The sequence below is a fragment of the Helicoverpa zea genome, chromosome 26, assembly GCF_022581195.2.
Source record: "Helicoverpa zea isolate HzStark_Cry1AcR chromosome 26, ilHelZeax1.1, whole genome shotgun sequence".
Classification (NCBI taxonomy): Eukaryota; Metazoa; Arthropoda; class Insecta; order Lepidoptera; family Noctuidae; genus Helicoverpa; species Helicoverpa zea.
This window is the reverse complement of record NC_061477.1, coordinates 7,950,045-7,975,585: the sequence shown is the minus strand read 5'-3', so window position 1 is coordinate 7,975,585 and position 25,541 is coordinate 7,950,045. Positions and strand designations below refer to the sequence as shown.

Here is a 25,541-nt window from a genome sequence, read left to right as displayed (position 1 = left end):
TATATTAGTTTATTCTACGATACTTACCTTTAATATATTCTACTTTCATCATAAGTTGACTTGATCCGATGTGCTCAAATCATTTAATATGGCTGTATAAACTTAGCGGAGCCCAGCAGTGCCAAGGCCTGCCGGGGCTGCGGGATTCGAAAGAGTTACCGCGGCCTGGTACATAAAAGGCCTACGACGGAACACGACGGTTTTTAGTCAGCAAGAGTCTGACACTACCTCGTCGCTGCTAACCCACAGCGGGAGGGGTAATTTAATAATTTTTGAGGTAGTTAATAAAATGGGCGCCGGGTGTCGCGAGATGACTCCCGGCCACCGTAGGCGTGGGTCTGTGGGCGGTGAGTTCGGGTGGCTCATCGTCCCTCTGTCTACTTAGACGACAGACCCGTGTCGACGGCGCGCGTTGTTCCACGCGCTCCTCAAAGAGATGTCAGCAACCCCAGCGGGGCCCAGCAGGGCCAAGGCCTGCCGGGGCTGCGGGTTGTTCTTGATTTTTGACGTTGATTTGATGATTTTTGACGTCGGAAAAAAAAAAGGTAGTTAATACAAAAAGCATGTATAAACAAGCAATAAAACGCTCAAAATAATTGGTTTATCCGTTTATTTACGCCAGCGTTTATGTACATTAACAACAAGCTAACTCCTTGCGCAGTACCATCGTTCCATCCTTAATTATTTACTTAACATACCTTTATATACCACATATTATAATCGACGTTAACGTACTCTTAAAGTTACATTCTCTAAGTTTATAAAGGTACAGTTAGAAAAAAAAAAACTTTATCAAAAAGTGCAAAACTATGAACTATGAAAAAAGTTCGGCTAAAGTATAGAAACATACGCTTCAGTTGTTTGCAAAAATTAGGCTTAGTCCGTGATTCTTAAGGGCGGTTTTTGAGTTGGCAGTGACAGGAGGGTACAAACAAATAAATAGACGACTGAACATAGATCTACCATTTTAACACAGCACCTTATGATGAGCATGTGCCGATAAACAATATTTAACAATACCAATATCAGGCCTATCATACTCCCGTTATAATATCGATTAATATATCCGAACCGATAAACATCGCCTAAAAAGTAGAAAAAAAGGATAAAAAAATAAAAAGAAAAAAAAATACGATCACAAAAAAATATAATTCGTTACCAAAAATTCTATTTACACAATGTGACTTGGAATTACACATAGATACATTACTACACGTTATGGTAACCTACACTAGCGACAATATATACGATATATGAGAGACTGTCTCGCAATAAATTACACAAAAATTCCATTCAATAAACATCGTGCAAAGTGTGAAAAATATATCTCGAGAATAAGAAACTGATTGTTGAAAAAACCTCTTTTCTTATAGTATTTTTACCAAACTACGGTGCCTAGGCCTTTATCTAATCATGTCTTTTTTTCTCTTTCGCAATACCTTAGTGAAAGTAAACCTATTCAGTCAAAGAGTGTTCATTTATTTAGATTGCAAATTAATTTTGATTTAGAAAAAAGGTAAAGGAGATCTTTGGGCACAATTTAAACCCACAAATACATTAATTTATTTTTTATTATATGGCAATATTGATTACAATGTTGTCATCACTGATATGTTGCATTCTCTAGATTATTTTTCACACCTTACATTAATCATCTTACATTTATTAATGCACCACAAAAAATACTAACAAAAATATGAATTTAAGTCGTTATAAACAAAAATACTGGATAATTGTCTATTTAGTCGATTTTCTAGCATTTAGTCCATCACTAGTATTCGTATTTCAATTTTTTTATCAATAGTAAGTGATCATATGTTTGTGATCAATTAGACTACGGAATTACATATTTGTGGCACTTCATTTATATATTTTAAATGAGAAAATCGACTAAAACCTCGGCAGTCCTTACAGAACTGTTACATATTTCAAATAACCGCGAGTACTCTGAAATAATAACAAAATTATATAGAGTCAACGCACTATTCAACATTTCAGCATTTCTCCCTTCATGGCATACATTCTTTTCTATCTTTGACATAACTGAGACCAATAATAATTAAATTAGTAAACCAACTAAAATTTGGTTAGTTTAGTTTTTAACATTTTAATACTTAGCCTTACTTATACAATAATATATCACTACATTTTTTTATGTACGTTCTATATAGGGTATCATTATATTTTCAGCGACAAAAATTAAATTATATATTTCTCGATTATAAATGCTTTTTCAGTCGTTAACTAAAAGGAGTGGAATTTTCAAAAAGGGTACATGATTTGAGCTGTTTTTTTCACTCATATCTATATGGAGGTTGGACATAGTCATAATCTCGAATGTTAACGTGAAGAGACTTTTTACATAAGTTATTTATCTACTATTTATTAAAAGGGGGTTCTTTATACATGTATTTTCTCAGGTTCCTGTGTGGCGACTGCGTGTACGCAAAAGCGAACTTTCTTATTGAATAAGAAATCCCAAAAGAGGATTTTATACCTACGTAAACATTCAAAAACTGTCTGTCCGTTGTAATAGTAAATGTAGTGTTGTCAAGTGTGAATAGTTTCTTACAAATAGGCCGATTGTGGGCACAGAATAAAAAAGTAAAAACAATGTTTTCCTTTAACTGTCAATTTAGTAAATGTCAAACGGTATATTTGAGCCAATGGCTCTACTGTTTTTGAGGGTTTTGGTGCGAAAGCATAACATTACTACAAAACGTAGATAGGTGCAAAATCCTCAATAACAGTAGTAACTTGGCTACAAACTTTCAGCCATTTAATTTGACCAACTCTATCATATGTCAAAAGATAAAAATTCCAAGTTTTTATTTTTTGCACACATAACAAAGTCATCAAATCAAATGGATAGGAGAGTAGGAAAATTTTAATTTAAATCAAGGAGGACATAGGGGGTGAAAGTTGGCAACATTTTTGCCGTTTTATGAGCTAGAAATTTTACGCATCTCCACTTTGAGTCCTAAAGCATTACTGCTGTATATGGCAACATTAGTCAGTATTACCACTTTATTAAAGCCTAGATCGGTTCTCAAAAACTATTGGTCTTGCTACAAAAAAAGTAAGACAAGCGTTGGCCATTGTTCAAGAAAATGTTCCCATACAAAATTTTCTTAAACACATGACGTATGCCCTTTTCACTTTTTTACGGTAAGACCATATGTATTTGGTAGACTCGGCTAAGCCTCGCATTGTCTTAAAACATTTTTTTATCTTTGGGAATCTATCTAAGCTTGGTTGACCAATATTGCCATGAACTGAATATAACTTTTTGGACTTTAAGTGGCTCTGCGAAAAATCATGAAACTCATAAAACGACATTTAGACGCAGTTTTAATTTTACAAGATAATACGTCACCATAGCCCAGTTAGCACGAATGCCGTCACATTAACGTGTAAAAATAAAGTGCGTCAATGTCACAGTTTAGTTAAACAGTGTATCAATCTTTCTAAAAGCGTATTATTACGGCACGCAGTTTTCATTAAGTCTCAGCTTAGAAGAATTTCCACACTGTTTTCGCGAATAGACTGTGACTTTATAAGATTATCGTAATACTAGATGGTTACTTGAAAACTTACAGTTATGGACACGGGTACAATGCCCTAGTATAGTAATAAATATAACCGATAATCTAAAATGTTGCCAACATCAAAATTATTCACGTACGGAAATAATAATGCAATTGCGACGAGGACTTGCTTGAGTGCATTTATGTCCTTTGAAATCCCTCTACAGCACGATAAATTGACAATGAAATTTAAAACAAAGGACACCCTGAGGTCTTAAATTATCCCAAGAGTCGGAAAGAGAACTTAAGTATGGTGGAAATTTTCATAAAGAACTCAATATTAAATGACCAATCGACCGCTTTCACAGAAAGGGGTCGCGTATAATTTGGAAACTGAATATATAGCAAACATATTGATAGTATAACGTCCGGATAAAAATAAAAGAAGATCAAACCCAGAGTGTGTGCCACAGAGACACTGCGAGGACTCGAGAGCGGCTAGCCCGCTCGTATGCAAGCCTCGCGCAGACGGGGACCTAAGTGTCGAGGCGACGCTACCAAGGAAAGTGGGAACTCGATAACGTCGCCATCGACACATCTACGGGAAATATATACAGAGGAACATTCTACAGCAACGCAGTACCGATTTGCAGGAGCCTAGGCGTGTGCAAGAAATCGTTACTGAGTGGGTCTACTGATGATGTATTAATTTCTCCGAGATACCTTTTGTTGATGCCTTTCTTAGCCTAATGATGCCAAACTAAAATGTTGCCCACGTCTCTTGGGCCCCGTGCTGGGTCGAGGGTCGGGTCGTCCCACCGCCGGAGGGCGGAGGCCCACGAGACTGCACAAGCCAGCTGGCTAATGTTAGACGCCATCAGACGTGGCGACGTCAGCCGGATGGCCTGCCGGGGTTCGCCAAAAGACCAGTATAGACTGTATGACACCAGTCCTTTAGCCAAATAAATGAAACACCAAAGCCCTAACGGCATAGGGTTTGACCGAAGGACACAGAAAACTGCTAATCAGCAAAGTAATTAAAACGAATCAAAGCCTAGCCTAGAAACGGGTGACGGTAAAAAAAATAATCTGGTAACGGTCACGATCCTCGAAGACATGAACGGTGTTTGTCTAACACATCAACAACCTGGCGGAGTTACGCTGAGAAAGCCCCGCTGCGCTGACAAAGGTCGTCCAACAAAACAAACACCGTTCAACGTAATCGAGGCAGTCCGTTCTCTTACTTTCAGTGAACAAGATTCACAGACTTAAGTAAGAGGGTGGTGTCTACCCAGTCGGGGCTTGGGCGCGGTGCTTTGCACAAAGTAGCTCGTCCAAGCTCCTACCACCTAGGCCGGGTTCATCGCCTCTTACGATTCGCTTTCCCGGTGGCGGGGGGGAGAGTGTATTCTGTTCCGTCCCCCCACGGACGGGTGGGGTGATAATACCACCCAAGTGCTTGTGAACTGGGGAATATATTGCAAACTGCAGCAGCGATGTTCTGCTGGATGCTGGAGCTTGAAGGACAAGCCAGCGGACGGAGGTTTAGAAAATTATGTCCCGAGGCTAAATCCAGACCCTTCATGGATTATGACTGTCAGAACATAATTGTTAAATAACGTGAGAATCGAGCTCATGAAATGGTCGAAGCATCTCAGGTGAGGATGCCTTACGCATTTCACGCTGGAGCCAGCTCAGTAGTCCCACGTCCGAAAAATTCGCCAATTATTCCTCTACCAGTTCTTGAAAAGCAAAAACTAATCCTAGTGAAGACCTTCTGTCGATGAAAATGGCGATTCTACTTCTAGTGAATGACTGTGCGACTGCTATTTTGATATCTAAACCCTAATACCTGTGCCTGTTTGATGGTATTCCTGTGATTAGACAGCAAACAGCCAAATCGGGGTTGTTCGGGTACCTGTATTGAGTGGACTAGGTGGGCTGTCGCTCCGGTACCCAGCTGCATCCGGTTAGACTGGAAACTGAATCCAACATGGAAAAGATCGTGTGATACGGTTATGATACTAATCTAAAATGATGATGATTTCTACTCTAATAATGAGGATGATTCTATTCTAAAAATGATGATGATTCTATTCTAAAAATGATGATGATTCTATTCTAAAAGTGATGATGATTCTATTCTAAAAATGACGATGATTCTACTCTAAAAATGATGATGATTATTGTGTTTGAGCTCTTATGACGGAGATGGACTTTGAAATGATAATACTAACTATTATCACAGTACAAAGCCGTTATGTTAGTAGCACGGCAGGAATTGACGTCTATCTGGTGGAAGATGACAATGATAGACGGGAACATCATGATGTTGGCTGATGTTGTCCACCTTGGAGACAAAAGGTGGTCTGTCTCGTGTGCGTGACATATCACCGGCACCCACACCCTTCAACCTCATGGGAGGAAGAAATAGATGTGGTGGTAGTACTTCCCCGGGCGAGCCTTGCACAAGGGCTCTACTACTACTTTGAAACTAGCTTAATGACCTCAAAACTTCAATATGAAGACGACAATGATGATTAAAGAACCTTACGTTGTTGTTGTTGGCCAAACGAGCCCTAGTCTGAGATCGACGAAAATATTCGAGTCGACCGTATCAACTATTGAGCCAACGTTGGCTTGGAATTTTGGGGCCAGTGCCTGGAGTAAAGTTTTGATGACGATGAGTGAAAATGTAATGATGAATTGCTATTTGGAGTTATAAACAAAATATCCGCCATTTTAAAAGCTACGTTATTTTATTTTTTGAAGCTGGGATGTCATGAAATGACCCCTCCCACTGTGGTTTAGCAGCGTGAGGGAGTGTCAGACTCTTACTGACTAAAACCCACCATGTTCCTTCTGGGGCCCTTTTTGTACCAGGACTGCGGTAATCCTTGAAGAATTCCTCAGCCCCAGTAGATATTGTCTCTGGGTTTGATCTTCTTAAAACAATGTCAAGTATAATAAAAAAAAACATACGTGGTAGAATTTCGGCGTTAACAATCCTGTCTTTTAGTTTTCGGAATGAAAATAGATCAGTCGAAGCTTAAAGTAAAAAAAATTGAAAAACGATTTCATACTGTCTTTAGGAATGTTTTAGAAAAGTTTCAGCCGTGTATGAATGTATATGTGGCAAAAATGGAAGCAATTAGGCATAAAACCAGTCGAGTTGTAAGGCAACAAAAAATATAAAAAAGATTGGACTATGTTTTTGTATTCAATAAGTGAAGTTTTGTATTAAAATTAAAGAAGTAAAGTTAGCGTAAAGCACGAGAAAAATAAAGCATATTAATGTTGTTAGGTTATTTTCCGTGTAAATCAATTAGCTAATGTTGTCAGCCGTCAAATTTAAAGGCAAACTGTTGATAAAATCTGGAAGCGTTTAGTGTTGCCACTACAAAAATATGAGTATGGGATTAAAAACCTACATTTTTATGGAAGACGTTCTAATGGAGAGTTAAGGGTGTCCCGGAAAACTACGGTTAAAGTATAATAACACGGTTAAGGTTAGGTAATGAACAGTTATTTTTTAAAATTCAGTTTTTTAGTTATGTTAGATACAGTTACGAAATGGTTTTTTTTTATTGAATATTGTGGGTTATTCATTTAACCATTGTTTTAACTGTCAGTTAAAAATACCTTATGTATTAATTAAAATTTCTATGAATGTCACAAGATTAGTATATAATTATTTATTTACAGAAATACTATTTCTATTTTTTTTTTAAAGTAAGATTAGCAATTTTTTGTCATCTTTAAGGAAATGTCAGCAAATGTGTTTTTAATAATATTGTTATTTATTACAAATTTATATGTCCGGAGTTTAGTTTTGTTTTCTTAGTAAATGGAATGGGCGCAGCCCGATTGTCAGTTTTCTAGAGACTAGGTTAATTTTCAAATTTTATTGTTGTTCGAATAAGTAAATTGCTTTGAACAACATTATTTGCGTTATATTTGTAAAAAAAACTAAGCAATATATAAATCATAGATACACGAGAAAGAAATCCACGTTATTTTTAAAATTACTCTAGTGATGTACTTATCTATAAAAATAAATTAGTCGATTATATGTAAACGATTATTAGTCGATTTCTTTGACTGCTCATTACCTAATTCAGTTGTAGTTACGTTTATTATATAGTTTATATATAGCGTAGTATGTATATATGTCCTAATCTAAACATCGCGTGTTCGAACGCTTATGAGACAATAAATATAGTATAATACTAATTAACTTGACGCTAAATGGATATTACAATTATATATTTTTATATTTTATTTAAAAACTGCATACGTTTTGAATTTTATTTTGGATTTTTTCAAAATGACTTAAAATGTTAATAGAATGTAACATTTTCATGTTAGTAACAAAATTGACGAATCACTGTACTTCTGATTGTTTTCATTGTACAATATATTTATTTAGTTTTTGATTAATTTTTCAAGCTTTTCTTCCAAAAAGTAAAATTCAAAACATGACTTGCAATACATTCAATAGCTTATCACTACGTACATAATACGTATCCGAATAAATATTTTATTTAAGTATAAAATTAAAAAAACACAACTTTACGTTTCGTTTTATTCGTGCGTTCATTACGAATCGATACCAACTCGATTGTTTTTTACATAGACCGATTTATAACTGGCAACATTGAATATGGTGTTGCCACGTTATCGTTGTTTTTTCAACATGTCCACACTGACCCTATGCGGGCAACCCTAAATTACGTAATACGTCATTTGATCACATAAAACCGCGCCTACATTGATGAACATATATTTTATTTTTAATAATCCCCCATAAAATAGATTTATAACTAATTAGCAAAGAAAAAAGTCTTTATGTACCTAAGAATTCATAAAGAATATTAAAAAAAGAATGTCAAAAAGGTAAATTAAAATAGTATAAATGTCAAAAAAATCAGGCCTTTCGCGAAAAAGTCTTCATAATTTATAGGTCATATTTAATAAAGTTAACAATATTGATTAAAAACTTTCAATATTCTATTCACTACGTGGAAAAACAATCCATTTGTTTATTTACCGGTTTGCTACTGTGACAAAAACACTAACGTTTGTGTGTAAAAACATAACTTTCCAGATCTATTATTTTCTTACAAGAGAAAAAATCTACTGCTGTGGTCATCAATTGACAGTTTTGAATCAATATCGCGACAGTCGAATTACTAAGGTATATTGTGCATACAGCATTTCCCATATTATAATTTTATTTTAATATTAATTGAAATCGATAAAAAATCGATTATAGTAAATCGATTTAGAAACGATATAACTCATATTTCATAGTGATTGTAGAACATTTATTTATATGTATTATTAGTACGATGGTCGAATAGGCCTATCATAGTAAAATAACAGTTCCAATTATCATTAACAACAAATAAAATATTGCTATCTCTTACATACCGGATTATAAAAGACGGAAATAGATCTTAAAATCACTGTCTTTCTCATGGAAGTAAAGCGACAGCAATATTAAAATGTTTTAAAATTACAATAAACATTGCCTAGAAAAAACATAAAATACATAATGTAAAAAATCCAAAGTTAGCACATTGCCCAGTAGTCGGGCGGTGATTACAGCTTCATGGGTAATATTGCCCAGCGCTGGGTACATAAGATTAGCTAAATGTATAGTAACATGTATAGTTGTGGACAATATCGCCCAGGGTTGAGTACATAAGATACCTGAACGTATAGTAGTGGGCAATATTGCACAGCATTGAGTACATAAGATACCTGAACGTATAGTAGTAGGCAATATTGCACAGCATTGAGTACATAAGGTACCTGTATGTATAGTTGTGAGCAATATTGCCCAGCATTGAGAACATAAGACATCTGAATGTATAGTTGTGAGCAATATTGCCCAGCCTTGGGTACAGTGAATGTATAGTAGTGAGCAATATTGCCCAGTGCTGAGTACATTAGACAGCTGAATGTATAGTAGACAATAAAATATGTGTTCATTCGGCGACGGGGACTAGTTACACTCGGCGCGACCTGCGACCTTACCTGCGCGCGAACTCCGCTTTCATAGCTGAAATGTAATGAAATTATTTGTCAAAAACTAGAAAATGCAGGACATTGGAGGACGACGAAGACATTTTAAGAGAAGAATAAATTTTCAAATATCTTTATAGAAGTTTTTAAAGGGATATTCAGGTTTATTTGGACAAATAATTTAATAAAAGTTTCACTAATATGTGTATTTAAAAAGATACTGTAAGTAATAGAGACTGGCTACCTGTATCAATCTACACTAATAATTTATTAATTAAGCTGAAGAGATACTGGTCCGACTACAAAAAATCTTCCAGTTTCAGATAACCCATTTATCAAGAGAGGCTGTGGACTTCTTTATGCAGGTACGTGAAGAAGATAAATATTATAAATTAATTTTTAAACCCTGTAATATAGTTCGGCCATTCAGAGAATGCGTTCCTGACACGTCGCGATTGAACTGACGACGTAATAACATTCATTGATTATTGATATAATAATGTTGTTTTAATGCTCCTCAATTGTTAAAACGGTAAACAACCAGCAAAAATATTTTTATCGTAACTGCAACGCCATTGCAAAGTTACGTCGTCAGTTCAATCGCGACGTGTCAGGAACGCATTCTCTGAATGGCCGAACTATAATAGCTAAGTGTGTAAAAATGAAGAAAAAAAAGTTCGAATAGGCTGGTGAAAAAGCTGGCAGAAGCTAATAAATAAAGGTCACATACCGTCGAGGATCTCCTTCTTAATCTGGTTGAGCTGGTGTCGCATCTCGCGCATCATCTCCTGCTTGAAGGCGTCCCACTCGGCGGCCGACACACAGCCACCCTCGTTGCCGCCGTTCACTTGCTGCAATTATTTATATTTTGTAATAAATAAAGAAAATAATTATATCGTAGCATCGTACCGTAGTAGATTGTCGGCAGGGGTGGCTGTTCTCATGTAAGAAGAACAGAACCAGCTGCGCAGGATATAGTGCACACAGACACAGGTACACTTTCTTTCCTTCATGTTCGTTGGGACCGTAATCCGACACCACCGGCGAGAGACAACATGGTAAATAACAGCAGCACATGACGCGGTTGGTCCGTGGATGGATACCTTATCACGAAGGCATGTTAATTTGATCCCGGCTATCAGTTAAAATCTTTTACAGTCGTTACGGGCAGTCAGAAGCCAGAATATTTGACAACTAGTCTTACCAACAGGTATCTCCCGTATAACTAGACTGAGAAGGTCAGACAGACAATCACTTTTTGTGGCACAGTGGTACTCAACTGCATTCAGTTACTCCAGAAGTCAATCCCAACCACAAAAATGGCTAGGCAGATAATAAAGCCCTGCTTACCTTAAGTATAGTCTCTTCACTAGCCGAGCCGAATCTTTTGCGAACGGAGCGCGGAGACTGTGGTTGTTGTTGTGCTATTGTTTCAGAATTTGCTGAAAAACCATTTTCATACTTATTAGTATGGTTTTAGAGTACAGTTTTGTATGTGTACAAGTTTTTGCGGATAGCAAGTTCAGCTGATACGAATCTGCTATAAAATTATAAATAGTAAAATAAAGGCTGTAACTTAAAAAATAAGACTTATGTACAATGTTGGGCGTTGAGGTATATTTTAGTGAAATATCACAGTGTCCTAACTCAATCACAGACCGTAGCAGAGCAAATGCTTTATTCTGCCAGTAAACTACACCCTAACACGTTACAATAAAATTCAATATCCAAAAATATCTTATATCCTCTATTGCGTCAAAGTTTTAAAACGACCAATAGAAATGTTCTGCTTAGGGAAACTACTGAGTGGGCGGAAACGAGATGTTTACATAACGATATTTTATTGCTTCTTCCTTAATTTCTCCGTTCGTTCAACAAAGACAGAACACTCTCAATCTCAACCCTAACACAATCCCACAAAGTACATTTTACCTTATCACCCAACACTACACATCAGTTTAAATTTTCAGCACTTCAATTTCAACTCCAACACAATGGCATAAAATTTGAATTTATTTTAACTGTCGTGTTTAGAATATTTTTTATTTTATTTCATTGTATTGTTTTGTTTTAATTTATTTTAATTTGTCTGTTACAATAATGCTAATTTTATTTGATTTTTGCAAAGTCTTTAAATAATTTCATATTGTTTTTTGTATAATTATAATTTAATGCATGCTGTGATTTCCTATAATTAAGGAAACACAAGAAAAGTTAATATTTGTTCCTAAAACCTGTCTGTAATGTGTATTTCTTGTTGGAAATCCAAATAAAAAAATAAAAACGTATTTTGCAACATAAGAGAAAGCGTCGCGACTCACAAGCATTGCCATTACATGCGGCGGGCAGTCGGTGCGGCAGCGTCGCCGATCGCTCCCATGTCTTCATCGGCGTCGAGTTCACTGAGTTGTCTGTTGATGACTCCTGTGGACAAAGGGTTAATATATTGTATTGTAAATTGAAAATTTTGCATGAATCAAAAAATAATAGTTAAAATCTAACTTTCAAGAACAGTTACGCTAATTGTTTAGTAAAGTGCATATTCGTGTGTATAGCGTGTAGCTGTGTATACACTGTATAGTTGTGTGTATAACAGTAATAACACATTTGAAGTGGTAAATGGTGGGCGTTTCGGGGGTTGTCTTTTGTAGATTTCTGACGTTGGAAAAGTATTTTTTTGCAGCCTACTTTGAATAAAGGAATTTTGATTTTTGTAGGTTTTACAGTTGCGTACATGATATATAGTTGTATTGATAATGTAGACTTATATCCATATTGTATAGTTACCTTAACGTGTATATATTATGTGTACAGCTACCTCAGAGTATAGTGTAGAAGAGTATGTAGTTTATACAGCATGTAGTTGTGTGCAAAGGTTTTATTTAGTTATTTACTTGGAAGCATGATGTATAGTTCCGTGTATAGCATATAGTTGTGTGCACAGTGTATAGTTGTGTGTACAAGTTTTATTTAGTAATACATTTGGGTGCATGATGGAGGGTTCTATATGTAGTTGTATGTGCATGGTGTGTAGTTGTGTATACAAGTTGTTGATTTGCATCCGTGCCATAGTCAATGACGTAATTATACTAATGATTCTCAACTCAAATCAACAAAAAAATTGGTACGAAAATTTTTGATTTTAATTTTTTTTCGGAAATTCGTCAATGTCACCTACGCGTTTTCAAACTCGGCGCGTGTGTTACTGGCCTCAAAACTGTGCTGTGCCCTCACACAAACGCTAGCACAAAGCATACGCAACGATTATTCATAAATTTCATTCATTAAATTGGATTACTTCGGAAATACTACGACATTAAAATGACAAAAAAAAGCAGTGCATATTAGCTATTTCCCGTCTACTGTAATTCCAATCGATTATTTACGTATTTTATGTCCTCCTCCTGAAGTATGGCACAAATGCAAATAAACACCTTGTATAGTGTATAAGAATTATGTTGTAGTGGGACCTACACTAATTGTTGACGCATCAATATTGTTCATACTGTACTTGCATTGTGTTCGCCTCCCCAGTTGTCCCGTATATCGCACTACCAACGCACGCTACTAAATATTGTGACCGTACCAAATTGTATGTAACCTAATTGGAGTCAGAAAATAAAAGTGTATTAATTAGTATTCGATTTATTTACTTATCTCTGGACACGACACCCCCACCATCTAAATTGGTGACCCCGTGTGGAGAAAGTGTGAACTGTAACCAGTGAATTTGGACTTGTAATTCAGTGAATCGGACGACCGGGGCAACTCACACAAGCGTACCGTAGTGTCGGCTTAATATTAGTGCGCGTATGGCGTAAAGTTGAATGTAGAGTGTGTAGTGTACATGGTGTATAGTGTTTTATGTCCATATTGCATATGTAGTGTGTAGGTATAGCTCGTTGTTAGTATAGTTACCTCCGCCTTATCGAGATGCGCGCGTCGTCTTGCGAGCGTGCGCGCCATCTCGTTCATCATGCACGACAGCGTGCCCGCGCGCGAGCCGCCCGACGACGACGACGAGCCCGAGTGCTCCGCGCCGCCCGGGGGCGAAGCCGCCTCCGCCTGCAGAGCCGGGGACTGCCCGTTCGTTTGCTGAGCGAAGGAAATATTGAATTATCATCTGCCACTAAAGGCGCAAGTTGAAAGCGACAACTGCCGCAACACTTATACGTTGCCACATGCCACAACACAATATATGTTGTGTTGAGATAGTTTTAAGTTAATTTGCTGCGCCCTAACAGGGTAATATATACCTAGGATAAGGATGCATTTCTGTAACCGTATACATTTTTGCAATAAATAAATAAATATCACTTGGATATTTAAATAGTCCAAAATAAAATACTTTATCAAATTCTTTTGGCAAAGCATCTTAAAGTAATGACACTTTCATTTACCGTTTTGACGGATAAAATATATTCATTTTTCTGTCGTTGCTTTAAGAAAATTAAGTACCGAATTAAGTACAGTGACGTCATATTTCACATTTTCATGCAAATTGCATAGAATTTTTGACAGTTCATTAAAAATATTGAATTTGACTAGTTGACAAATAGTTTAAAAAATCGGCAGGAACTCGCCGTTATTCTCCAACATTAAACACATTTACCAAAAAAAGGGAAAACGAACCCTAGAGAACTAACCTTAGCTTGTCTCTTAAGCCTGGCCTGCTGTAGCTGAGCAGCCAAACCCGACACGTCTGGAGGAGGCGCCGGCGCGGGTGGCGGGGGCGGCGGCGGCGGTGACGTCACAGGCGCGGACAGCACGGGGCCCACTGTAGCCGGGGCCCCGGGTCCCTGCGCGGCCGGGGGCCCGCCGTTCGGAGGCGGCGGCGGCGGCGGCGGCCCAGACGATACCTGAGTCACCACGGTCTGCACCTGCTAAAGTTTACAATACCCGTTCAGTCGCTCAGTTTGACTAAGCGACTGAACGGGAAAGTAAAGCTACGACGACTTTATTTACAAAATCATACATAACTTTCTAATTCTAATTACATATTTACACAACCACACATTCGCACCTAATTCTATTTACAACACTATTTTGGTACCATACATTTCATACGGGAATTTGCTAAGAACGTATAAGTGAATCTTAGAACTAATACAGGCCAAACAACTACACACGTAAAGCTCCACATGGTTCGCTCTGTACATTGCACGACACTTTTTCCCGCCGAAAATCTCAAAAGGAAAACCTCCCCCTCCACTGGAACCAATCTTTATGTCGTCCCAGCTCGGAATGGGATTCCACGCAGATTAGAACCAGTTTAGTTGGGTACCTTTGGAGATAAAAGCTTGGATCTCGCAGATTTCGTCTAGGACTTGTCCACGAGAGGTGTCGTTCTGCCAAAAGTGTGACAGCTTAAGTCAGAAGACTAGAAACCATCGCTCGATAGCTTTGGCAGGACATGGGAGATTTCAAATTGGCTACTGCGCAGGTCTTGTACGCAGTGTAAGTCAGTGCCAATTTTCAGGATTAAGTGAGAGTGGGATTATAGTCCAGCCACAGGATTTCCTCAGATGTTGTCTTTTTCAGTCCCATTGGATGTTAGGTATGTCAGACAGCGACGGGAACACCATGCCTCGCCGGTATTTTACATGGGGTTCCCTCCATGAGTATCTCCCGCTTTGCGGGGTCATCGAAAACTATGTTTTCTGGATGATATTGAGCAGCACCAATCGCTTGCACCCAACAAACATACACAACTTAGGATATATAATAGTTAAAAAACATACAATTTCCGGCATATATAGTTGTAACTTAAGAATAGACCCGACTACGAAAATTATGTTTTAAATCGCAAATATGATTGAACTGATATAATATACATATGTAAAATGCGGGACATTTATATATATTATGTACCGTCTTCTCCCTCCTTCCTCCCCCTGAAACAGGGTCAATCACTGCGTCCGAACATTCTAGAATGAAAGGGGGTAATTCGTAGTCGGGTGAAATAAAACTAACCATTGGTGGTGGCTGTGGAGCGGCGGGCGGCGTCGGCGGCGCTAGCGGACCCTGGAACAAAAAGTTACCATTAACTATGCTATTCTTACTAAACCTCTTACAAAGGGATATCGTGGTGCACAAGGAAATTGGATTGAGAAGGCCAGGTAGGCATTTGCTCCATGAAAAAGACTGATACTCAGCTGCATCCAGTTAAATAAGATGCTGAGTCCACCACCCATGAAAATCCTTTTGTCCAACTTTTGATAATGATGACTCTAACTGAAAATTTTGAAGCTTGTGTAAATATCGTAAAATGGGCGAGATTCCAACAAAATTGCAAACAAATATATACTCAACAGTTAGCTTGTGTTCGCGCACAAAAGTCGTAATTTCGCGGCCATTTAAGAAATGTTTGCTGGCAATTTGTCACCATTTGCTAGAGCGAGTACACCAGAAGAATAGTAGTAGATAACAAGCGTCAATGGAATTTCGTCTTAGGAGAAAAGCATGGTACTTACATTAGCCGGTGGGGGTAGGTTTTGATGCGGTGGCACGGGCGGAGGAGCGGGCGCTCCGGTCGCCGCCGCCGCCGACAACGACATATTTGGAGGCATCGGCGCACTGTGGTCAAGTAAAATATCACATTTAAACAACAAAAACAATCGGTGGTAATTTATACAGAGGTTATAAAGTCTTGCAAGAAAACTCTTTTGTAATGGTTGTCGTTTTGATGAGTTTCAAGAGTGTTGAAGCTAATGAATATATCAAAATTTAAATTCAAGATGGCGGCTGTAAAAAATATTTACTAGAAACTATCAATAACAAAACCTTACTGCTACAATGGAGCTTACATCATTATTTTGACAACTAGACTTAGTTTCAATACTGATACATCAATATTTTTTGTTATAGGCTACGTTTATCCAAGTGCGCGGAGTACTCAATACTCAAGTCTTTTATTACCATTCCATATGTTATACAGGTAGTATATTTTACAATATAGACCCTGTCATTGAACAGCCTTGGCCGTCGTTACGGGTAGTCAGAAGCCAATAAGTCTGACACCAGTCTAACCAAGGGGTATTGGGTTGCCCGGGTAACTGGGTTGAGGAGGTCAGATAGCGCAGTCGCTCCTTGTAGCACTGGTACTCATCTGCATCCGGTTAGACTGGAAGCCGACCCCAACATAGTCGGGAAAAGGCTCGGGAGATGATGACACCATATGGACCCAGCAGATATAGGGCACAGCTTTAAGTCGGAGAGTTATACTTAACAACATTTTAGTGTATGTGTGAGTTTGTGTGTATATGAGTTGTTCCCTACATATTGGGGTAGGAAGTAAACTCTCACCTATTAGTGCGATGATGTCCAGGCGTGGGTTGGCTCGGCTGATGCGGCAGAGTATGATGCACACCGTGCGGCGGCGGCGCGGGGGGAGTCGGCTGCTGGGGTTGTTGTACCTGAAAATGTATGTTTACTTTAATATTTTAGATTTGTACCAATTACAACTTCCGTTAAATGGTAAATTCCATAATTTTTTTGAAAGACGTATTAATGTATTTCATGAAAAAAAAATAAGTGGGTGAATAAACGAACATGAGCGTGAGTTGAATACGAAAAAGAAAGTTTAGAATTAAGGTAACAATTGAGTAAACAATTATGTAATAGTGTTGTGTAGGACTATGGGTGTAATGTGCACAAGTGAGTAACTGTACGTTGTTTATGTGTGAGTGAGTGTGTGCAAGGTTTTGAGTGAGGGAGTAGAAGTTTATGGGTGAGTGAGTTATGGTTATAAGTGAGTAAGTGTAGGGTTATGAGTGAGTGTGGGGTATGAGTGAGTGAGTGTAGGGTATGAGTGAGTGAGTGTGGGTTATGAGTGCGTGAGTGTAAAGGTATGAGTGAGTGTTAGATTATATTATGAGTGAGTGTAGGTTTAGAGTAAGTGTAGGGTCACAAGTGAGTGTAGGCTTGTCAGTGAGTGAGTGAGTGTAAATAAGGTAATGAGTCAGTGACTGATGAGTGAAGATTAACATGGTAGGTACTGCGGCTGCTGGAATATCGCCGCGTCCTCACGGGTCATTGTTCTGATAATGTTATCTAACCTGATGATGATGATGCGGCGCGTGGTACTGGCTGGTGGCGGCGTGGTACTGCGGGTGCTGCTGGTTGTGGGGCGCGTGGTACTGCGGCTGCTGGAATATCGCCGCGTCCTCACGGGTCATTGTTCTGATTGAGAAAAAGTTCAGGGTTAAGTTTGTCTCTAATGACTAGGATATGGTTCTAATCTGTTTTTTTTACTAATCTTTTTCATTGTGAATAATTAATTTTAATAAAGAACCACTATACCGATTCAAATGAAATGTTTTATGCGAAAAATGACAACTGAAAAAGGCTTCATATGTGGACACTCATAATTGGTGAACCTTAACTGTATTTTATCTCTTGATATTTTTGCATCTCGTTCATTAGTTAAGGCCAGAAAATTTAATATATCTTGCTGCCCTATTCCCAAGTTTATTTAGGGTCATTCCTCTTTGTCAGACTGTCCAGAAAGGACTCATATCCCGAGGTCCTCATTTTAAAGGATCCTCAAAGATTTGGAGAGACCCAGTGGTTATCCTAATGACAATATTACCTATACCCCATGTCTTCGTCGTATGTGTGCGCGTTGTTGTGCCCGTTGTAAGGCACGGGGGGGTTCGGCGGCTGCGGCGGAGGGGGCGCCGAGTTGCCCGCCGGCTTGTTCGCTAGGATCTAAAGGGAGAAAATCAAGAGTTAATGTCTTTCAAGTGGACAATCTGTGTCTCTTTAACGCATTTTTAGATGTATATCAGGAATCAGAAACTTTGAAAGTACAGCAGAGTCCTGTCTGATGTGGTGCAGAATGATTACTTCTTCTATGTGGTCCTCGCAAACCAGATCAGATTGTCTTAAACTTTGGCAACTTTCACAAACTGGCTCATTTGGAGAGCCTCCTATTCATCCCAAAAAGTTACTCCTTAAATATTATCAGAAAGTTGAGTTCTTATGTTTTACATGGAACAACAACCTTTCTAACATCCTCAACCCAGTTACCCCGACAACCTCATACCCTTTGGTAATTCGTACCATACATCAAGTATCATACATCAAGCATTACTCCCTTTTTTGATGGGAAACCATCAAAAAGTGAGGGAGTGTCAGACTATTACTGATATAGGGCCGCGGTAACTCCTTCAAACAATCCCGCAGCCCCCCCGATGAAACATTGCTCCCTTACCTCCAAGGTATGCATCATTGCCCGCGCGAAGCTGTCCGCGTCCTCCCGGCACGAGAAGTTGAGGCCATACACGTGACGCGCGTCCCTCCATTGGCGGAAGGTAGCCTGAACCCTGTTCTCACTGTACCAGCTCCCTTACCTCCAAGGTATGCATCATGGCCCGCGCGAAGCTGTCCGCGTCCTCCCGGCACGAGAAGTAGAGGCCGTATACGTGACGCGCGTCCCTCCATTGGTGGAACGTAGCCTGAATCCTGTTCTCACTGTACCAGCTCCCTTACCTCCAAGGTATGCATCATGGCCCGCGCGAAGCTGTCCGCGTCCTCCCGGCACGAGAAGTTGAGGCCGTATACGTGACGCGCGTCCCTCCATTGGTGGAACATAGCCTGAACCCTGTTCTCACAGTACCAGGTTCCTTACCTCCAAGGTATGCATCATGGCCCGCGCGAAGCTGTCCGCGTCCTCCCGGCACGAGAAGTTCAGGCCATACACGTGACGCGCGTCCCTCCATTGGTGGAACGTAGCCGTCGCCTGGTTGTACTTTAGGCCGCGAACTATTCCACAGTTTATCACCACCTATGCAAAAAAAAACATGTTAGGAGACATCTATGAAACCCGTAGGTCTTATAAAGCTGAAAGGTGAAGACACAAACAAAGTTCCTGACAGCACCGATTTGAAAAGATCTCTCAGTGTTAGATGGCCCTTTCGGATGTGTGTAGTATTCCATAAATGATGAAAAGCATAAATAAGTCCTAGAAATAAAGCAACATCCTCTGTCAGCATCCTCTATTTCAGCTGTTCCCAAATGGGGTTCCGCGGAACCCTGAGGTTCCGTGACAGGCCCTCAGGGGTTCCGTGGAAAATTCAAGATTTCCATATGGTAAATCATTTCACTTTTAACAATATTAAATTATTATTCATTTTCAACTAAATTGTTTTAAATATTGCATTCCAAAATTCCATTTAGGCACCATGTAGGTGGGTACCACTCGGGAGTGTAAGTACGAGTTCGCGACAAGTGGCGGGGGAAGGCCACGGCAGCAGATAATTTAATTCCGTTTTTTACAAATTGTTGATTAACTTAATAACTCCAGGTCTTCGGCAATCGGCAAAAATAGGTAGCGACTCGGCCAAAAATCACCGCATTTTTGGGCTTATTTTATTGCCAGGATTATACGTTTTCATACATTTGACACGACGTGAAATGACACGGCATACGAGTATTTCCAGTGGCTATTTTTACCATGAATCAAAAAGTGACATTATTTCCATTTTTGCACCTCCGCGAATCCGAAAATTTCGCGCTCGCTTCGCTCGCGATTCCATGTTACGTGTGATACCGAAAAAATTTCGCGCTCTTCCGTCGAGGTTTCCTTTGATGTTTATTTTTTATTCCTCTGGTTCAGAAAAAGCAATCGCGCTTTCTTCGCTAGCTGCTTCTTATTCATTTGCATTTGATTTTTTGTGTGGAAATTGTACTTTTTGAGACCTTATTAATTTACAGTGGTTTTGTTTATTTTGTGTAGGTACTTAAACTAAAAAAAATTCGCGCTCGCTTCGCTCGCGATCTCGGCTACCACTGAATGTCTTTCAATGCTAGCTGGTGCTTAAAACTTCTTCTTTTAGTTAAAAAAAATCGCGCTCGCTCGCCTCGCACCTGTACAAACCCAATCTATTTCTTTTTGCGTTTACTTTGTCAGTCTTTAAACTGAAAACTATTCACATAATACGCAAAGTCAAGGGCGGCTAAATTGTTTTCTGGCTCGTGTGACAGATAGCCATGCTACGCCTGAATATACTAAATATATCTCTAACCATATAACCATTTGGTGCGCTACCTCACGCTACGAGCCGTACCTAAGTGAATTTACGTCTTTAGTTTACTTCTTACTTAAGCTAAGGTTCCGCCGAAAAATGGTGAAACGAAAAGGGTTCCGAAGCCAAAAGAATTCGGGAACCGCTGCTCTATTTAACGAAAGATAATTGAAACTAAGAACCGGACATATCAATTACTAGCTTCTGCCAGCGGTTTCACCCGCATCCCGTGGAAACCTCTGCACGAACCCGGATAAAAAGTAGCCTTCCTCGATAAATGGGCTATCTAACACTGAAAGAATTTTTCAAATCGGACCAGTAGTTCCTGAGATTAGCGCGTTCAAACAAACAAACAAACTCTTCAGCTTTATAATATTAGTATAGATAAGCAGTGACTAATCGTATTATCATTATTACAAAAAGCAACATTAGGTATCTTATGAAGTAAAAAGATGTCATCGCCCTTATCCTAATTTTATACGGAATCAGCGCAGCATGACTTCTTATATGTATACTCTTCTATCTGCTGTTACATTCTTTAAAATGCTATGCTATGCATTATCTAAGTTTAATATCCTTTAAACTAGGGTCTTCAACTTATCTACAGTCCCTTACCTCGTGATCATTCAATTTCCTTCCGACAACTCGGAAGGTATTGTGTTGCGTGTGGTGATAGATGTGGACCTTGGACAGGCCAGAGCTGGACCCTGAGGGGACCCACCGCTTCAGGCCGTCGTCGTACACCATCACGGAGGCCCTGGCGCTGCTGATTGATTGTTCGCTGTAACAAACGAAGAAAGAAGTTAGAAAAAAAAAAAAACAAAATAGGAGAGAAAAGTACAAGTCAAAAATAAAACCGACTCCCAAAAACACTGAAAAGCAAAAAAAAACTATTCTTAGGTGCATCGGCCTAGAAGTCGGTGTCTAATGGATGTAACTAAGTTTATAACGCCACCGACTTCTAGGCCGATGCACCTAAGAATAGTTTTTTTTTGCTTTTCAGTGTTTTTGGGAGTCGGTTTTATTTTTTTGTAAAAAGTTTTTTATTTTTAGCTTTTCAGTGACAAGCATAGTTGTCACTATCCGCATGTCATATCCGCAGTGGAAAGTTCTCATCAATACGAACAATATAAGCCCAAGCACGAGGTAGTTTACATATTCAATTGTCGAGTTCCCTCGACCTTCGCTGGTCTCCATCATCAGGTCAGCTTCAAACCTTCACTGTTGCAAAGGTCTCGTCAATACGAACAAAATAAGCCCAAACACGAGGTAGTTTTTTACACATTCATTGTTCAAGTTCCCTCGACCTTCTCTGGTCTTCATCATCAGGTCAGCTCCAAGCCTTCACCATTGCATAGTGTTATCAGACATGCGCCTTAGTGTCAAGTTTTTACCCTACGTATGCCTACGATTTTCGAAAGTTGCCCTCGATTTCTCAGGGTTTCCATCATCAGATCCTGACCTGGTGACTATGGGACCACCTGGGAGGTAAACCCTATCAAACAAAAAAAAAATTTTGCAAATCGGTCGAAGTGTCTCTGAGTAATCGGTGAACATACATAAAAAATAAAAAAAAAAAAAAAAAAAAAGATCCCGACGAATTGAGAACCTCCTCCTTTTTGGGAAGTCGGTTAAAAATAGACACCTGAAAGAGAACCAATGAAACAAAAAAAATCACAGTTTCAACTATTAATCGATGGTATCCAAAGAAGTAGAGGGTAGGTAACACATAGCGCTTTCCAAAAAGAAAATACTTCATGTGTACACACTAGGTGGTGTCTCTCAACAGTGGATGGATAGGCACATTGGTGTTCATTGAGAGGGGTCTACGTTCAGCAGTGAAGGGCAGAAAGCTGATATAATGATGATAAAATATATGTAGCACACTATGTATAATTATAATGCAATGTAGTACACTTGACGCTATCTTCTCATACTGATTCAAAAATCTTGCAAAAAGATGTGCCAATGCACCAAACAAAATCCTACTACAAAACTAATGAATCTTTCTGTAGAAATAAATTAGTTTATCTCCAGATCTCGCGAGTGGGACGACAGTCGGAGGCTGATCGTGAAACAGCCGTTACGTAAGAATCTACTGTTACATAAACTTCTGCCTACGTGAGACCTACGGGTTTTCATAAAGGGCAACAGTTTGCATCATTTAAGTACGTAAGTTTGGATCCATATTTGTAGAATAATGAATGCTGTTCACCATTCGCTTTATCATTAGCAAATAAATGAATTTGAATTCATCAAAAATCAATGTAATATAATAAATATGTAACACGAGAGGATTTAAGGAAATTGGCTTAACAAAAACAAAAATAGTGCACAATCTAGGCTAATGTTTTAAAGCTGAGTTTGTATGTTTGAACGCGCTAGTCTCAAGAACGACTGGACCGATTTGAAAAACTTTCATAGTTAGATAGCCCATTTATCGATGAAGGCTAAAGGCCTATTCAAACCTGAGCGATATTCGCTGCCGCTGTGGGTAGAAGTACATTCCGCGCGGGTTTCGCTCAGGTATTTAGTATCAAGTACCGCGGCTAGAGCGACCTGAACGATATTCACTGCCGCTGTGGGTTGCGCGCGGGAGTAGCGGCATGCATCCCGAACATGAGCAGTAATATTATCGCATACCCACTGGGTTTTCTCTGCCGCAGGTGGTAGCGAATACCGCTTAGGTCTGAACAGTAATATTACCGCATACCCACTGGGTTTTCTCTGCCGCAGACGGTAGCGAATACCGCTTAGGTCTGAATAGGCCTTAAGGCTACTGCTGGCGGAAGCGCGTGATAAGATAAAGTCAAAACAAAGTTAAAAATGTTAGCTTTCAAATTCAACCTTCAAAATCCGGGCATAAAATCAAATCAGTCAAAGAGTAATTAATACAACAGAGGCGCCAAGTCAATAAAGGTTACAGACATCCTTCTATAACAATAATGTATAGGGTTACATCGCCACTACGGACAAACAGAAGGCTACACGTACCTACTAATTTGCAAGGCAAAACCGCAACCCAGAATATACATATACCTACATTACAACCATATGTATTTATCCTGCTATGTATAAATAAACACGCTTTGTAGTTCCTACAAGTTATTAATAGTTTTAATTGTTGTTTTGTTTCCAATAATGGACGAGAAATTGATGTTTTCCGATTTGAAATAAAATTCGAACTTACATTGTTAATTCGAAAAGAAATATTTGTGAAGGAATAATTTCTTCGACTATCAGAATAAGACAGACAACCAGTTTATTTTTAAAGTTAACGCGCCTTATAAAAAATTGTTTTCACTCGGAAATAATTGCGGAACAAACTGTCTTCTTAACAATTTTCAACGTCATCATAATCTTTATAACCTAAACCTTTCTTTACAAACATCTGTATCCCTCATAACATGAATCACCATATCATATTCAAAACGATCCATCTACCTCATTTCCATCCAAGACAAATTACTAATTAGGCAAATAAATTCCTTTCTACAAGCCGACATCTTGAAAAATGGCCGCCGTGACGTATAAGGGAACTCCGTCAGTTACGTAAGAAATTTCGACAAGAACGGACGTGGGTTGAGATTGCCCGAACAAGGTCGTGTTGGTAAAAATGAAATGTCTTTTTCTTAATACTTGAATGGGTATTTAACCTAAATATTGGTGCTTGTATTCAAATTGAGAATAATGATTGTTATTTATTTATTAGTTGCGATCTAAACACTTGGCGTCACGCTTATATAAAAGCAATACAATACAGTAACAACTATGTATTTGTTATTTGAACGAAAAACTCTAGTAGTAGACTGAAAGAATTCCTAATCAATTTGGGAAACATATCTCAGTAAAAGAATAACAAACAATCACAATTTGAATTTACATTTGCACACACAAGACTCACCCGCTTTCATCAAACAAAAAGTCTGTACCAGACATATCGATTCCTGTACAACATTTTAACAGACCCCTCAATTCCCAGACTTGTAAGTACAAATAGTTATGTACAGGTACCGGTCAGTATCAACCCTACAGTCTGAGAGCTTAATTACTGAGCGCCAATCACGGCCATTTCTATAGGCGAAACACTGGATAAAGGATACACCCTAAAAGGAATTTTGTCCTAATAAATTAATCCGTCTGGCTATGTTGTAGTTTGTAATTAAGTGATTGAAGGAGTATTTTATCAACATATACTGTGAAACAATTTGTAATATTAGTTTGTGAGGTTGTACGGGATAATCTCTGGATCTATTGAACCCATGAAAATTCCTTTCCAAATAGAAAGCCATGTTATTTATAACTATAACTAATAACTGTAACTATCATAACTGATTCGGGAATGATAAGAATTAAGAAGTTACCTACCCTACCGCGCGTTTGAGCTGCAGTGAGAGCTGCTAGTGTCTATGTATTGCCTATAGATTTAGATAAAATAACCGAATTCGCTTTTAATTCGTTTAGACATTTTTTTAATTAACACGGACCGCAAATAAACAAGTTAGGTTGTTATAAACCTACCCAATAGACTATTAATGCGAAATTGTGAATTGCATTAAATTAAACGTAGGAATATGAACGTTAAATTCAATGTTTCCCAATTCATGAACAAGGCTTTTCGCCACCGCGCTTCGGCAGGCTTACACAATATGTCAGTTTAATGATAAACCTTAATAACTTCTGATTAATTAAAGATAGCCTTGAAATTAAAAACGCTTAATCCCAGACTTTACTAATCAGCTTTCGTCAAAATCGGGACACAAATAATAATGATTACTTTTGCAAACTAGTTCCTTAAATAAGGTTCAGTTTCTACATAAGCCGATAAAATACCAGTTGGTAGCCGATTGGGATCTGACATTACGACACTGACTGTGCTTAAATGCATGCAAGTGTAATATGTATTGCTAAATAAATTAATTTAATTTTGTTTTAATATGATAAAATCGTTTATACC

At 38.5% G+C, this 25,541-nt stretch overlaps 1 protein-coding gene across 5 annotated transcripts in view; it reads right to left on the bottom strand.

Moving 5' to 3' along the window:
• Positions 1 to 1,130: 1,130 nt before the first annotated feature.
• LOC124642949 (protein enabled) overlaps positions 1,131 to 25,541 on the bottom strand; it is a 113,686-nt gene continuing 89,275 nt past the window's right edge. For 4 of the 5 annotated variants that reach the window (XM_047181749.1, XM_047181747.1, XM_047181745.1 and 1 more), the window contains 13 exons: positions 21,200 to 21,365; positions 19,189 to 19,344; positions 18,148 to 18,266; positions 17,615 to 17,738; positions 16,863 to 16,972; positions 16,031 to 16,133; positions 15,531 to 15,581; positions 14,204 to 14,440; positions 13,476 to 13,652; positions 11,879 to 11,981; positions 10,908 to 10,999; positions 10,288 to 10,408; positions 1,131 to 9,594 (listed from right to left, as the gene is read on the bottom strand). In XM_047181749.1, the coding sequence (XP_047037705.1) occupies positions 9,566 to 9,594; positions 10,288 to 10,408; positions 10,908 to 10,999; positions 11,879 to 11,981; positions 13,476 to 13,652; positions 14,204 to 14,440; positions 15,531 to 15,581; positions 16,031 to 16,133; positions 16,863 to 16,972; positions 17,615 to 17,738; positions 18,148 to 18,266; positions 19,189 to 19,344; positions 21,200 to 21,365 (1,588 nt within the window). In that variant the 3' untranslated portion in view covers positions 1,131 to 9,565. The remainder of the gene's footprint in view (positions 9,595 to 10,287; positions 10,409 to 10,907; positions 11,000 to 11,878; positions 11,982 to 13,475; positions 13,653 to 14,203; positions 14,441 to 15,530; positions 15,582 to 16,030; positions 16,134 to 16,862; positions 16,973 to 17,614; positions 17,739 to 18,147; positions 18,267 to 19,188; positions 19,345 to 21,199; positions 21,366 to 25,541) is intronic. The other variant, XM_047181748.1, reaches the window with a different exon arrangement.